Genomic DNA, 13,324 nt, shown 5'->3' on the forward strand with positions numbered 1-13,324 from the left:
CATTCATCCATTCATCATTTCCTTAAGAGCACCACATTCTCCCTGGAATTCATCTCTCTTCCTTTCCTTTTCTCCCTCTATATCAATTCATCGATCTCTTATAACAATTCTCCTTTGAGTTCCATGATCAGATAGTCTCAAGCACTGCCATGGTGAGCTTGTTTATGATCAATAGTTTATTTTGTTCTGTTTCAGTTGAGGACTTATCAAATGTTAACCTTTGTTATCTTTTGTGATTCAGGGAACTCCTGTAAACATTATAGTTGGATCCCAAGTGTGGATTGAGGATCCTGATGATGCCTGGGTTGATGGAGAAGTCGCAGAAATTAAAGGCTCAAATGCCACAGTAGTCACAACTAATGGGAAGACGGTAAGCGGCCCTATTGTAATCACTAAGTTCAGAGGCTTTCAGAAATCTGATATTGATAGCATCTTTCAAAGTACATACCAGAATTGCAAAAAATGCTGTCTGAACAATATTAGTATCAAAAGCAGACATAGTATAACATCAAAGTTATACTGCATATATATGATAATTAGGAGCATATTAGCTTTTATAAGCTTATTGCAACATTTACAGTCTGGACAGAAGTTCCCAAGAAATGGGATTGGTCATAGAACAAATAGGAAGGTACTAATAGTTTTTGTATAACCAATCAGATATAAAACAACAATATACTTGTAGGACAGCTTATGCAGCTTTTCCTTTTGCCTTAAGAAGAACGATTATTGATTTCCATGATAGGTATACTCTACCATGGAGATTCACGAATGTGCTCTCTTGATATTTTTAGGATGAAATAAACATAATTTCTACAAACTCAGGTTTTTAACATGCGAACAGCCAAAATCTATTTATATTAAGACATAGCACTACTTTCTGCTTCAGACAGTTGCTTCTATTTCTAGCATATACCCAAAGGATACCGAAGCACCACCAGCTGGGGTTGATGACATGACCAAGTTAGCTTACCTCCATGAGCCTGGCGTTCTGAATAACCTTGCTTGTCGGTATGCTCTAAATGAGATATATGTAAGTCATACTTCTCAGTCAATGGTGTACTTCACAAAGATTACCTACAGAAAACAAGTCTTACTGAAATAGAAATATCCCAATTTTGCAGACTTACACGGGGAATATCCTAATTGCGGTGAATCCATTTCGGAGACTTCCACATTTGTATGATACCCATATGATGCAGCAATACAAGGGAGCACCATTTGGAGAGCTAAGTCCACATCTTTTTGCAGTGGCAGATGCCTGTTATAGGTAATCAGAAGTTCAACTGAAATTATTTGGATGCCACGGCCACACAAGAAATGAATAGCTTGCCTAATCTAACAATTTTGTCAGGGCATTGATAAATGAGCACGGCAGCCAGTCCATCTTGGTCAGTGGAGAGAGTGGAGCTGGTAAAACTGAGACAACGAAAATGTTAATGAGATATCTCGCATTCATGGGTGGTAGGTCTGGTACTGAAGGAAGAACAGTCGAGCAACAAGTTCTGGAGGTGGGAAATATTTACTCTTTACTATTATAAACGAATGATATAATACTAGAGTTCCATACAAATTCATATTTCTGCTTTTCCAGTCCAACCCAGTTTTAGAAGCATTTGGGAATGCAAAGACTGTGAAGAACAACAATTCCAGGTAAACCAAAAATTACATCAAAGATTTATCACTATTATATTCGTTTTGCTTTTCATATTTTCCCTCTACAAGAAATTGACATGACTGAGTCGTCGTACCAGTCGCTTTGGTAAATTCGTTGAAATTCAATTTGATAAGCATGGGAAGATTTCTGGGGCTGCAGTGAGGACATATCTTCTTGAAAGGTCACGTGTTTGCCAATGCTCAGACCCAGAGAGAAACTACCATTGTTTTTACATGCTTTGTGCTGCACCGCCAGAGGTGAGTTCCATGGGACAGCCCATTTGCAAACTCTTTACAAATAATATTGAGCTTCCACCTAGATGATCTACGGAATCTTTTACAGGATGTGAAAAGATACAAACTTGGAAATCCAAGATCATTTCATTATCTAAACCAAAGTAACTGTTACGAAGTTGCAAATGTTGACGATGCAAGAGAGTATCTTGAGACCAGAAATGCTATGGATGTTGTTGGAATCGGTACGGAGCAGCAGGTGTGTGCCCAGAAGACAGAAGCAATTGAAAAATTCCATTATGCACCAAAAATATAGTTAAAATTATACTCATTATTTCTGTAGGAAGCTATATTTCGGGTTGTAGCTGCGATACTCCATCTTGGAAACATCAACTTTGTTAAAGGAAAGGAGGTCGATTCCTCCAAACTAAAAGATGAAAAGTCACTTTTTCATCTGAAGACAGCTGCAGAGCTATTCATGTAAGAACTAGCAAGAATATACCTTAGATTTACCTCAACTCAGAACGCAAGGCGCTTATACTTTCAATTAATAAACATGTGCACAGGTGTGATGAGAAGGCACTAGAAGACTCACTTTGCAAGCGTGTCATTGTAACTCCTGATGGAAACATCACAAAACTACTGGATCCAGCGGCTGCAACCACGAGCAGGGATGCCCTGGCAAAGACTGTATACTCCAGATTGTTCGACTGGTAAGCAATATATAGAATGTGGTTCCCAGACTAAGCCACCCCCTGGCTGCAAAACTGTAGTTGGTATCTAAGCTCATGAGAGAGGAACATCTTAATACTAGCAAAGCAAAAGATTACTTTCTCGGCTGCAAACGATTGGATGCTTACAGCATTAACAGCCAGGGAGAGCAAAAGTTACTAGTGCATTATGAAAGAAATACAGAATAACCGGTAATCCGATAGGCAATAACATTTACTGCACAGGAATTTAACTTTATATCTGTCGCAACTTCTTAGTAAAGCTCTAAATGATTATAGGATGCCACAAAAGATACATAATTCTACCAAAATTATCAAATTCTAAATTCTTGTCACTACAATTCTGATTATAACCTAATGACTAATTGGGGCTTCTCAAAAATAACACAAGAGATTCAACAGGTAGAAGAGTGATCAGAACAGGACTTGAAGATAATGGATAATTTTTCTAGCTGAAATTGCTTATTGAGATTGAAAGATGTTATATATGTTTCAAGTCTGGTTTCCTACTTTAGTTTCACATTTTGAAACCAACCCATTGTAGTGCTCCTGTTGGCATGCAGATAATCAATCTCTAGAAGAATGATGGCTGCCTGCCACAGAGAGTCAGTATCATATTAGTCCAAAAAGACATACTTAGAATTTCTTTTTCTTGAGTTAATAAGCATTATCCAGCGTAAGACTAGATTCAGCTTCATGAAAAAACAAAATTCAAAATGAAATCCTTTTGACATCTTCTATGTGGCAGGCTTGTGGACACAATAAACACTTCAATTGGTCAAGATCCTGATGCAAAAAGCATAATTGGTGTCCTTGATATATATGGCTTTGAGAGCTTCAAAGTCAACAGGTTTGGATAATTGCTCTCTCGACTTTTGAGTATATAAAATCTTTACCTCAAAATTAACACCTCATTTCATACTTTACCTCAGCTTTGAGCAATTCTGCATCAACCTAACAAATGAGAAATTGCAGCAGCATTTTAACCAGGCAAATCATCAGAACCTTTATTCACTCATCAGTGCCTTCATTTTTCTCTCCATTTAAATAAAGTAGAATATTAAATAGAAACTCTGTTTTTACAGCACGTATTCAAGATGGAACAAGACGATTATACAACAGAAGAAATCAACTGGAGTTATGTGGAGTTTGTAGATAACCAAGATGTTTTAGATCTTATTGAGAAGGTATCCCTCATTCTGCCATTTTTGTCACTTTATTTTAGCTCAACAATCAAAACTTTCGATAATCTTGCATCATATTTGCAGAAACCTGGAGGCATTATTGCTCTACTTGATGAAGCTTGGTATGCAAACTTCCTCTTTTCAACGCAATAACTACCTGCTGAAGTAGGATAATTTGCTAGACAAAGTCATTAAATTCTCAAAACACAGCATATAACGTCTTTTCCTGAATTATGAAGAATTATTAAAGGAGAAGATATAACTCAATTTATTTCTTGCACAGTATGTTCCCAAAATCAACTCATGAGACATTTGCCCAAAAGATGTACCAGACATACAAAGCCCATAAAAGGTTTAGCAAGCCAAAACTTGCTCGTACTGCCTTTACAATCAATCATTACGCTGGTGATGTATGTACATCTTGATATATTTGGTCATTCAATTGTCAGTCAAAGAATTCTGGTCATCTTAGTTCTTGGATCAAACAGGTTACTTACCAAGCAGATCAGTTCCTTGACAAAAACAAGGACTATGTGATAGCAGAATTTCAAGCTCTTCTGATGGACTCCAAGTGCTCTTTCGTTGCAAACCTCTTCCCTCCATTGCCCGAAGAATCGTCCAAGCAGTCCAAGTTTTCTTCCATCGGCACGCGTTTTAAGGTAACCCTATTAACAGGACAGAAACAAGTATATTTACTTGAGAAAATCCTACAAACCTGATTTATTTTCAAATCGAACTTCAATATACAGCAACAATTGCAATCTTTAATGGAGACCTTGAGCACTACAGAGCCACATTACATCAGATGTGTAAAACCCAATACAGTTCTAAAGCCAGGGATATTTGAGAACATGAATGTATTGAACCAATTAAGATGTGGGGTAAGTTAAACTCCTCCATATCCTTTTTGGTGCTTTCATTTCTACTCTCAATCAGAAAATATGTGATTCTTCATAGTTCTCTCTCTCTCTCTCTCTCCCTGACAAACCTTTTCTAAAACTTTGCAGGGTGTCTTAGAGGCGATCAGGATAAGTTGTGCAGGATATCCAACAAAAAGAACATTTGATGAGTTCCTTGACCGCTTTGGAACGTTAGCTCCAGATGTTCTTGACGGGTATATATCACAATCTGTTGCAACTTCGTTTCACATCTTAAATCCTTTTCAGGAAGAAACAAATACGGAAAGTTTGAGGCAGGGAGCAGTGATGAGCAAAATGCAATATGAGCAAACGTTTCATGAGAAATATATTATACACTAGTAGTAGCCAATACCATTTGCATCAAACATACTTCTTCAGACTCATAAACCTTTATTGCATGTCCATGAATAGCATTGACATACTGATAAACCACAAGCTAATCGCCTTTCATTGAAGCAGATGTGATGAGAAGTCAGCATGCATTGCAATTTGTGATAGAATGGGTTTAAAGGGTTATCAGGTACTAAATCTACACTATTTCTATACTTTCTTATCCAAAAAAAAATTAAAAAAAAATAGACTATTTCCATACAACTGCACATAAAAATGCATCTTTCCATGGATTTAGTTCATGAAAAAAGAGTCTTCATGTATTTTATTCAGATTGGGAAAACCAAAGTTTTTCTTAGAGCCGGGCAGATGGCTGAATTAGATGCCAGAAGAACTGAAGTTCTAGCTCATGCTGCAAGGCGCATTCAGAGGCAAATTCGAACATATCTTACCCGAAAGGAGTTCATAGCCCTAAAGAGATCTACAATTCATTTCCAGAAACTTTGGAGAGGTAAGTTGTATCCCATTGATACAACAATGACCACCGGTTTATGGTAAAATCAATACTTTCAGCATAATATGTGAACATCAAGATCGGCAATGTTGAGCTTTTTGCATACATACTGATTTGACATATCCTAGTTTTGGCATATTCTGAATTTTACCTAAAGTAGGGTTTCAACTACTTTTCTTAACATTGATCTTACAAACATGATAATCTACACAATGCTATATTGGTTTTCCCATTTTTTATATGGTGTTCTGGTCGGGACTTTGAGAAAAATTCTCTGTTCTACCTACCCAGCACGACTTGCCAGGGTTCTGTATGAACAAATGAAAAGGGAAGCTGCTTCAATCCGCATACAAAAACACGTGCGTTCTCATTCAGCAAGAAAATCTTATAAGGAATTACAGGGAGCAGCTATAGTCATTCAAACAGGGATGAGAGCTATGGGAGCACGAAATGAATATAGGCAGAGGAGGAGAAATAAAGCAGCTAAAATAGTTCAGGTAATTAGTTTGCATCCTAAGTCCATTCAGCTGACAACTTTATTTCAAGGTAAACAGAATAATCAAACCACATTTAAAGGGGGTCCAAGTCTATTTTGTACTGTCAGTATTTGCTTCCTTAATTTAACTTTCTGGAAATAAATTGGGCACTAACATGGAAACAAATCAGAATTTAAGACCAACCATATTACCTCGAATTCGACTGCGAGACTGATTATGAACAGATAATATCACCTTATTTTCTTACTTTGTCTTTTTTGCAGACTGAATGGAGAGGATTTCATGCCTTCTCAACTTATAAACAGAAGAAAAAAGCAAGTCTTTCACTTCAATGTCTCTGGAGAGGCAGGTTAGCAAGGAAGGAGCTTCGGAAATTGAGGATGGTGAGTGTTTCTTGTTTAGTGAAAGGATTGGCATTACTACTTATTCAAATCCATTGAGTGTCAGTACCTCTGCTATATGTTAACTGGCACTGAAAATCTTCTCCATGCGCAGGCTGCAAGAGATACAGGGGCACTTAAAGAAGCGAAGGACAAACTGGAAAAGCGTGTCGAGGAGTTAACGTGGCGATTAGATTTTGAAAAACACTTAAGGGTATGTATAATCAATTTGCTTTGCTCTAAAAGGAAACAGCATAACAGTCTAAAGTACTCCAAGTGAGGTTCTATAAAGCGACACAGCGAAGGCCCCAGAAAAAATCATTAAGTGCTTCATAGTCAGCCAGAATATACGTACACGAATGCATAAAAAGAACACTCTGGCTTGTGCTAATACTTAGGAATGCGGGAAAATTTCACTTCTGAAGAAATGTAGATTTATGGCAATTAGAGTTTTCTTATGACATCAGTAAGCAGTGAATGCTTTTATGTCATAATAATGGTAAGAATGAACACATTCTGTTTCTCCAGATTGATCTCGAAGAAGCAAAGGGGCAAGAAATTTCGAAATTGCAAAAAGCTTTGCAAGAAATGCAAACACAACTAGATGAAGCCCATGCTGCAATCATTCAAGAGAAAGAAGCAGCAAAGATAGCCATTGAACAAGCTCCTCCAGTTATCAAGGAGGTACCAGTGATTGACAACACCAAAGTGGAGAAGCTGACAGAGGAAAACAACAAACTCGAGGTAAAATCAAGAAACAAAATACTGTGCATTTACAATAATTGGTACAGCATCATAAAAGGGCAGCCCGGTGCACTAAGCTTCCGCTATGCGCGAGGTCCGGGGAAGGGCCGGACCAAAAAACCTTTTGGAAGTTATTTCCAAGATAAGTATTCAAGTATGAAAATAAAACACGTAGAAACTTAGTGACTAACCACCTCCGCAAAGAAAAGGGGTTGAAACAAAGAAAAGTTTCATTAAGGTACTACAACAAAAACAACATACCCTGTGTGGTTCCACAAGTGGTGTCTGGGGAGGGTAGGATGTACGCAAACCTTACCACTACCTTTATGGGGCAATTGACCATTAAAGGCAAATTCTGGAAATCAATGTAGTCAATAAAAACTGAGAAGCTAAAAATTTGTTTGAGTATGAAGATTATCTGGACTTAAAATAGTAAACCCAAATTTTCATGATTAAAACAGGAAATCTACTCACTACAATGTCTGCAGCAGAATACATGATATGTCATAAATTATTGCTTTCTAAAAGCATTACATGTGATGCAATTTACCTGTCGTATATTCAGGAAGAAATCAGAGAGCTCAATAAGAGAGTAGAAGACTTCGAACAAAGCTACAATGAAGTTGAAAAAGAATGTCAGGCCACACGTAGAGAGGCAGAAGAATCCCAGCAAAGAGTTTCAGAGCTCCAAGAGTCCATTGAAAGGTAGATTATTTCTTTGTGTAGTATGTTTGAAGTGGCTGAATCTTGAAATCAATACAAGTTGCATTAGTATGAAACTTGTTCTCTTACTTGTTCTGCTTAATATTTATTTTCAGATTACAGCTGAATCTATCCAACCTTGAATCTGAGAATCAGGTTCTCCGCCAGCAGGCTTTAGTAGCATCAACAAATGAGGCCAACAATGAGGCCCTTTCTGAAGAAATGGACATGTAAGTATACATCTTGAATGCTACTAGGCACCGAGAAAAGCTAGAGAAGATACCTTATGTTAGAAGACATATAGTAAACTTACATTTATGTTGATAACTCAATGAAACAGGTTCATATTGCATGATTGATACTTGAATTTAAGCATAAAAATATGGACATAAACCCAGAGAGAAACAATTTACATTGTTTCTGTAAGCTTTAAATGATATAATTGCTTCAAGAATGAAACAATATCCAAGAATAACTTTTTGTTTTCAGTTAGCTCCCAGGGATAATAACGTTTTATTATATAAAATTCAAATGGAGTTGGTTTTTCATCTTAATCAGACTTCAGAACAAGATCAAAGACTTGGAGTCAGAAAACGAGCTTCTCCGCACTCAAAGGGTAGTTGTGCAGCAAGTAGTAAGTTCTGATCAGGAACCTAAAGGGCTTGAGGTAATCTAAAAATTTCCTCCTTTTTCAATTATAAGCATCGTTACTTGTAGAACTGCAATGCAACCCTCCTGACTGGATTATTTCAGATTCTTGAGAACACATGCCCAGCTGATAATGGACATCAAACAGTGGAAGCGCATGAAGAAATGAAAGTAGAACAACAAATATCTAAGGTATATAAGCTTCTCATTAGTGACTTCTATGTGCTAAGGACCACAACAATCAGAAAATTGTTAATTCTAAATGATACCTAAATTCTTTCTGCAGGATTCTAGCCCTCCCATCTCTTTAATTAAGCAAAGATCCTTGACAGATAGACAGCAGGCAAGTAGTAGAAACTTGAACCTTACAAGTCAATCTGATAGATAATAGTGTGATGGTTTTGTAATCATTGCTGATTAATTCTGTTTTCATTCTTCAATAATCAGGAAAACCATGATATACTGATAAAGTGCCTCGAGGAAGACAAGCAATTTGACAAGGGAATACCAGTAGCTGCATGCACCCTATACAAAGCACTTCTGCAGTGGAGATCCTTTGAAGCAGAAAAAACACATATATTTGATCGGATTATTCATACCATCCGATCATCTATAGAGGTGAAATTGCACCATGATCCATTGTTGACTAGAAATGGTCCTAATGAGTGATTGAATCTAAAGCAATATAGACTCCCATTTGACAATAATTTATTGACATTTCAATGAAGGATCAGGATAATACCGGTGATCTAGCCTACTGGCTGTCAACATCTTCAACTCTGTTGTTCCTTTTGCAAAGCACAATCAAAGCTGGTAATGTGCCTACTAGGTCCCCATATCGTAACCGCAGCTCACCTACCACATTGTTTGGAAGAATGGCACAGGTAAATATTCATATTATAAGCTCTTGACCATGTATAGACATGTAGAATATTGACATTTCAAGGATCAACAGCAGGGTTTTCGCTCAACTTCGTTAAGCATGGCAATTTCCAGTGGATACAGCGGAATTGAGGGAAGCCCAAATGTCCGAACAAGGATAGAAGCTAAATACCCAGCACTATTGTTTAAGCAACACCTAACTGCTTGCGTTGAGAAAATATATGGAATGATCCGCGACAACTTAAAGAAAGAAATAAGTCCATTTCTTAACCAATGCATACATGTAAGCATTGTTTTTTAATGATATAATCCCTTGTCTATAATTTTGCAGCAGTCTCAAGGTAAATTCTAAAATAAATTGACAGGCTCCACGATCTGCAAGGATAAGACCTTTAAAAGGTTCATCTAGAAGTATACATTCAAACATCATCGCGAAACAACAGGCATCCATCGTACACTGGCAAAACATTGTGAATAGTCTAGACAATACATTGACCATACTCTCAGAAAATAATGTAAGTAAAGTAACATCTTGTTGTCAGATTTCCTTAATTTTATGTCTAGAGAAGCTCTCCAGTTTTCATGAGTGTCATCGGCGCTTTCAGGTCCCTTCCACCGTTACAAGGAAAATACTCAGTCAGGTGTTCTCATACATAAATGTCCAGCTTTTCAACAGGTATTCAGCTCTTATTCCAACAACTGTTTTTCACTTTAGAAGTAACCTAAATGTCCTCAATCCTAATGTCAGACATATGAAAACTTTTCAGCTTGTTGCTTCGTCGTGAATGCTGCTCATTTAGCAATGGGGAATATCTCAAGGCAGGTCTGCAAGAATTGGAAAGTTGGTGTTCCAAAGTAACAGGGCAGGTAAACAAAAGTTGTTCAGCGTAATAGCCTGACGTTCAAATAAGAGAAACAACATTTAATTCATTCTCATGAAACAGTATGCTGGATCTTCATGGGATGAGCTTCAACACATAAGGCAAGCTGTAGGATTTCTGGTAAGCTATCATCCACACCATCACTTTGTAAGCAGATTACCTAATAGCTGAGTACTTTAACTTATAGACTTATCATGCCTCAACCTCACAGGTGTTGCATCAAAAATCTCAAAAGGCATTGGATGAGATCACAAGTGACCTCTGCCCGGTAATTAAGCTCTGTGCTAAAAGAAATCAAAGTCCCCACAACTTCCCTCCTAACTACTTTTTCTTTTGACTTTTCAAAGAGAAAAAGAACTCTTTTTTCATTTCAAGATCACTAAGAGGCTAAGTGACAATGATATTCGAACTTAGTCACAGAGGAATATAAAAGTATGATTTTTTTTAATAAGAGGATTGCAACTCAGAACAGAAAACTAAACTCTATATCCTGTTGCTTTTTCCCGCTTTTCTCTTAGATGCTGAGCATTGCACAAATATATCGCATTGGAACTATGTTCTGGGACGACAAATACGGAGCCCATGGTTTATCTCCAGAGGTAAGAACTCTTCTTTAGTGTGTTACTAGAGATAGCCTATCTTTCTTGAGAGTTGGTAAAGGTATTCAAGGTTCTCTCAGTTCGACGTCAATGGTCTGCAACTAGCTAGTCGTGCAACACATACATATATTATCATGTAAAAGTAAAAAACTACGAATTATCACATGTATAAGACTTCTTCTCTTATTATATGAAAACAATTTATCAGTGAAGAACAAAAAGACAAGATGTCCTCAAATAGCAAATATAGATAAAACAAACATTAAATAAAAACAGCCTCTCTACATCACAAAGGTAGAGGTAAGGTCTGCGTACACTCTATCCTCCCCAGACACCACTTGTGGGATTACAATGGGTATGTACTTGTTGTAAATAAAAACAGCCCACCCATCTTCTTAAAGTGCGTCTAAGTCTGCTGGGGAGAAATTGTATCACCTTCTTCAACAGAGAGGCCAAGAATGCTATGCAGCGTGACACATACACTAGAAAATGCTTTTAAATGAAGCACTCTTGCGCTATTCTCAAGTGAAGCAGTGAAAGAGCTTATCCTCCTTTATGTTCCAGAACAACTTTAACGATAAATAAACATTCAAAGGCTGTGGATAGCACAGACTTCTCCCAATGTTGCGGAAGATCACATATTTAGCTTCTTTGCGACTTTAGCCTTAAAAGTAAGGCAATGACAATGCAAGAAACTCATGTCGAAATTAATTTTGTTCTTAAGCATTTCTCTTTCTCTTCTCAGTTAATAATCTTAGTGATTCTAATAATAAAAACAAACAAAAGCGACACTGAGCAAACATTCGAGTAGACCTCGGATAGATATTTGCCAAGAGACTGCTTCTTTGTTCAGCAGATCAATAGCTGATCATTTTTGGAATTTCAGATCATTAGCAAGATGAGAGCACTAACATTGGAAGACTCAGCCAGCATTCCGAATAATACATTCTTGCTTGATGTGGATTCAAGGTAAATAACTTTAAACACACAAAAGAAACTGACTTGCATTCTTCAACTAACTGATCTTCCAAATTACAGCATACCATTCTCTATAGAAGAAATATCGCGATCCTTCCAGAATATCAACTTGTCTGATGTGGAACCACCTCCCCTCCTTCGTCAAAGATCAGATTTTCAATTCTTGCTGCAGGCAGCAGAATAAGAGTTTTGAGCATTTTCTTTTGATTTTACACAGAAAGAGAATGATAGTTATAGGATTTGATTGATTGAAATTCTTTCTTTTGTTGATTTGTTAGATAGAGAGTGATGAGTGTTCAAAAATGTAAATCATTTTGGTTTCGTGTTTCATATTTATTTTCCTCACACAAGTGATGATTCTACAAATATTGCATTGCGAAGATCTGTTGTATTATATGTTGAAAGAGTGTAGTAAAGAAAAACACATATTCAAAGTTTCAATAGAAAAAAAGAGGTTTTTTTTCTCTCTGTTTCCTTGTTATGTTTACGATCGTTCTACATTGTTTCATTTCCTACTAACAGCATATCCAACTAAAATCTCATCTTATATAGATAGTCAGAAATGAGTAATTTCAGTTGCCGATTTGAACCTATGGCACGTAAATAATCAAACAAGTTACTCTGTCATTCATGATTTATCAGAAACATTCATCACAGGCATTAAAGTGTTCAACTCAAAATAAAAAGATTCCTAGATTCATGTACACCTTGCATTATCTACCAAGGCTTATTGTAATTTGTTTCAATAACAGAATGTTAGAAGCTACACTAAAAGGATAAAAAGTATAAGCTGCTAGAAATGTTGAAAGATGTTCCCAGTATTTTGACAATAATGCACCAACATGCACAAATAGCAGTGCTTATAATGCATGAGACGAAGACCATTCCATTGTGAAAGCAGGGCTAACCCTGAGTAACAAATAAATGTGTCTGTTAGGCTCGGTTCTTTTAGTTGGGTTGGGTGAGTTCGTGCAAAAACGCTATGCTTACTAGCCCTACAGTGGAGAGGTTATGGATTACCAACACTACATGAACAAATATGCAAAAAAAAAAAAAAAAAAGACAAATGAAGTTAATTTAGCCGTCGTTTGGCAGGCATTAAATCCGGTAAGTTATTCATGTATATCAAGTGTTTGGTTTGCAATTTAGAAACCACATAAGTAATAAATGTATAAGTTATGAGGGAATGTAATGTAATATTATTTTCTGCAAGATAGAAGGTGAAATAATTAATACATAAATAACTAAACCATTCATATAAAATAATACATATATTCCCTTATAACTAATCCCTTATAACTAATGCTTGTAATACTAATACCTACGTAAATCTAATCAGCTATCAAATGACCCGTTTGGTGTATTGGAAATTTGGAATGATCAAGTCAAAAGGGTGATTAGTACCTGACACATTTGAATGAACTTTCAAAAAGCTACCGAGAAT

At 36.7% G+C, this 13,324-nt stretch overlaps 1 protein-coding gene across 3 annotated transcripts; it reads left to right on the forward strand.

Annotated features, from left to right (window-relative positions):
* Window positions 1–12: 12 nt before the first annotated feature.
* On the forward strand, window positions 13–12,348 carry LOC132645098 (myosin-12-like). Of its 3 annotated transcripts, none has more exons than XM_060361870.1 (40): window positions 13–152; window positions 242–370; window positions 890–1,033; window positions 1,125–1,270; window positions 1,355–1,511; window positions 1,595–1,653; window positions 1,755–1,914; window positions 2,000–2,149; window positions 2,234–2,370; window positions 2,457–2,603; window positions 3,370–3,471; window positions 3,554–3,611; window positions 3,707–3,808; window positions 3,890–3,927; window positions 4,089–4,215; window positions 4,294–4,464; window positions 4,555–4,686; window positions 4,813–4,919; window positions 5,185–5,245; window positions 5,389–5,566; window positions 5,861–6,066; window positions 6,330–6,449; window positions 6,562–6,660; window positions 6,975–7,190; window positions 7,756–7,895; window positions 8,009–8,122; window positions 8,451–8,559; window positions 8,646–8,732; window positions 8,827–8,883; window positions 8,988–9,158; window positions 9,269–9,424; window positions 9,496–9,705; window positions 9,788–9,937; window positions 10,028–10,098; window positions 10,190–10,289; window positions 10,367–10,423; window positions 10,515–10,571; window positions 10,822–10,902; window positions 11,789–11,871; window positions 11,941–12,348. In XM_060361870.1, exons 1-40 carry the CDS (start codon window positions 150–152, stop codon window positions 12,062–12,064), a joined length of 4,716 nt encoding a protein of 1,571 aa, XP_060217853.1. In that variant the 5' UTR covers window positions 13–149; the 3' UTR covers window positions 12,065–12,348. The 3 variants fall into 3 exon arrangements, with proteins under 3 accessions (XP_060217853.1, XP_060217854.1, XP_060217855.1); XM_060361871.1 differs by having other exon boundaries at window positions 9,499–9,705; XM_060361872.1 differs by lacking the exon at window positions 13–152 and having other exon boundaries at window positions 910–1,033.
* Window positions 12,349–13,324: the final 976 nt, after the last annotated feature.

Source organism: Lycium barbarum, chromosome 6, assembly GCF_019175385.1.
Source record: "Lycium barbarum isolate Lr01 chromosome 6, ASM1917538v2, whole genome shotgun sequence".
In the NCBI taxonomy this organism is placed as follows: Eukaryota; Viridiplantae; Streptophyta; class Magnoliopsida; order Solanales; family Solanaceae; genus Lycium; species Lycium barbarum.

What these genes read in the sequence shown, in the direction of transcription:
- LOC132645098 (XM_060361870.1), top strand. An exon ending in ACAGCTGCAGAGCTATTCAT is followed by an intron (nt 2,371 to 2,456) that starts GTAAGAACTAGC and finishes ACATGTGCACAG; the next exon opens with GTGTGATGAGAAGGCACTAG. An exon ending in ATTTTGAAAAACACTTAAGG is followed by an intron (nt 6,661 to 6,974) that starts GTATGTATAATC and finishes CTGTTTCTCCAG; the next exon opens with ATTGATCTCGAAGAAGCAAA.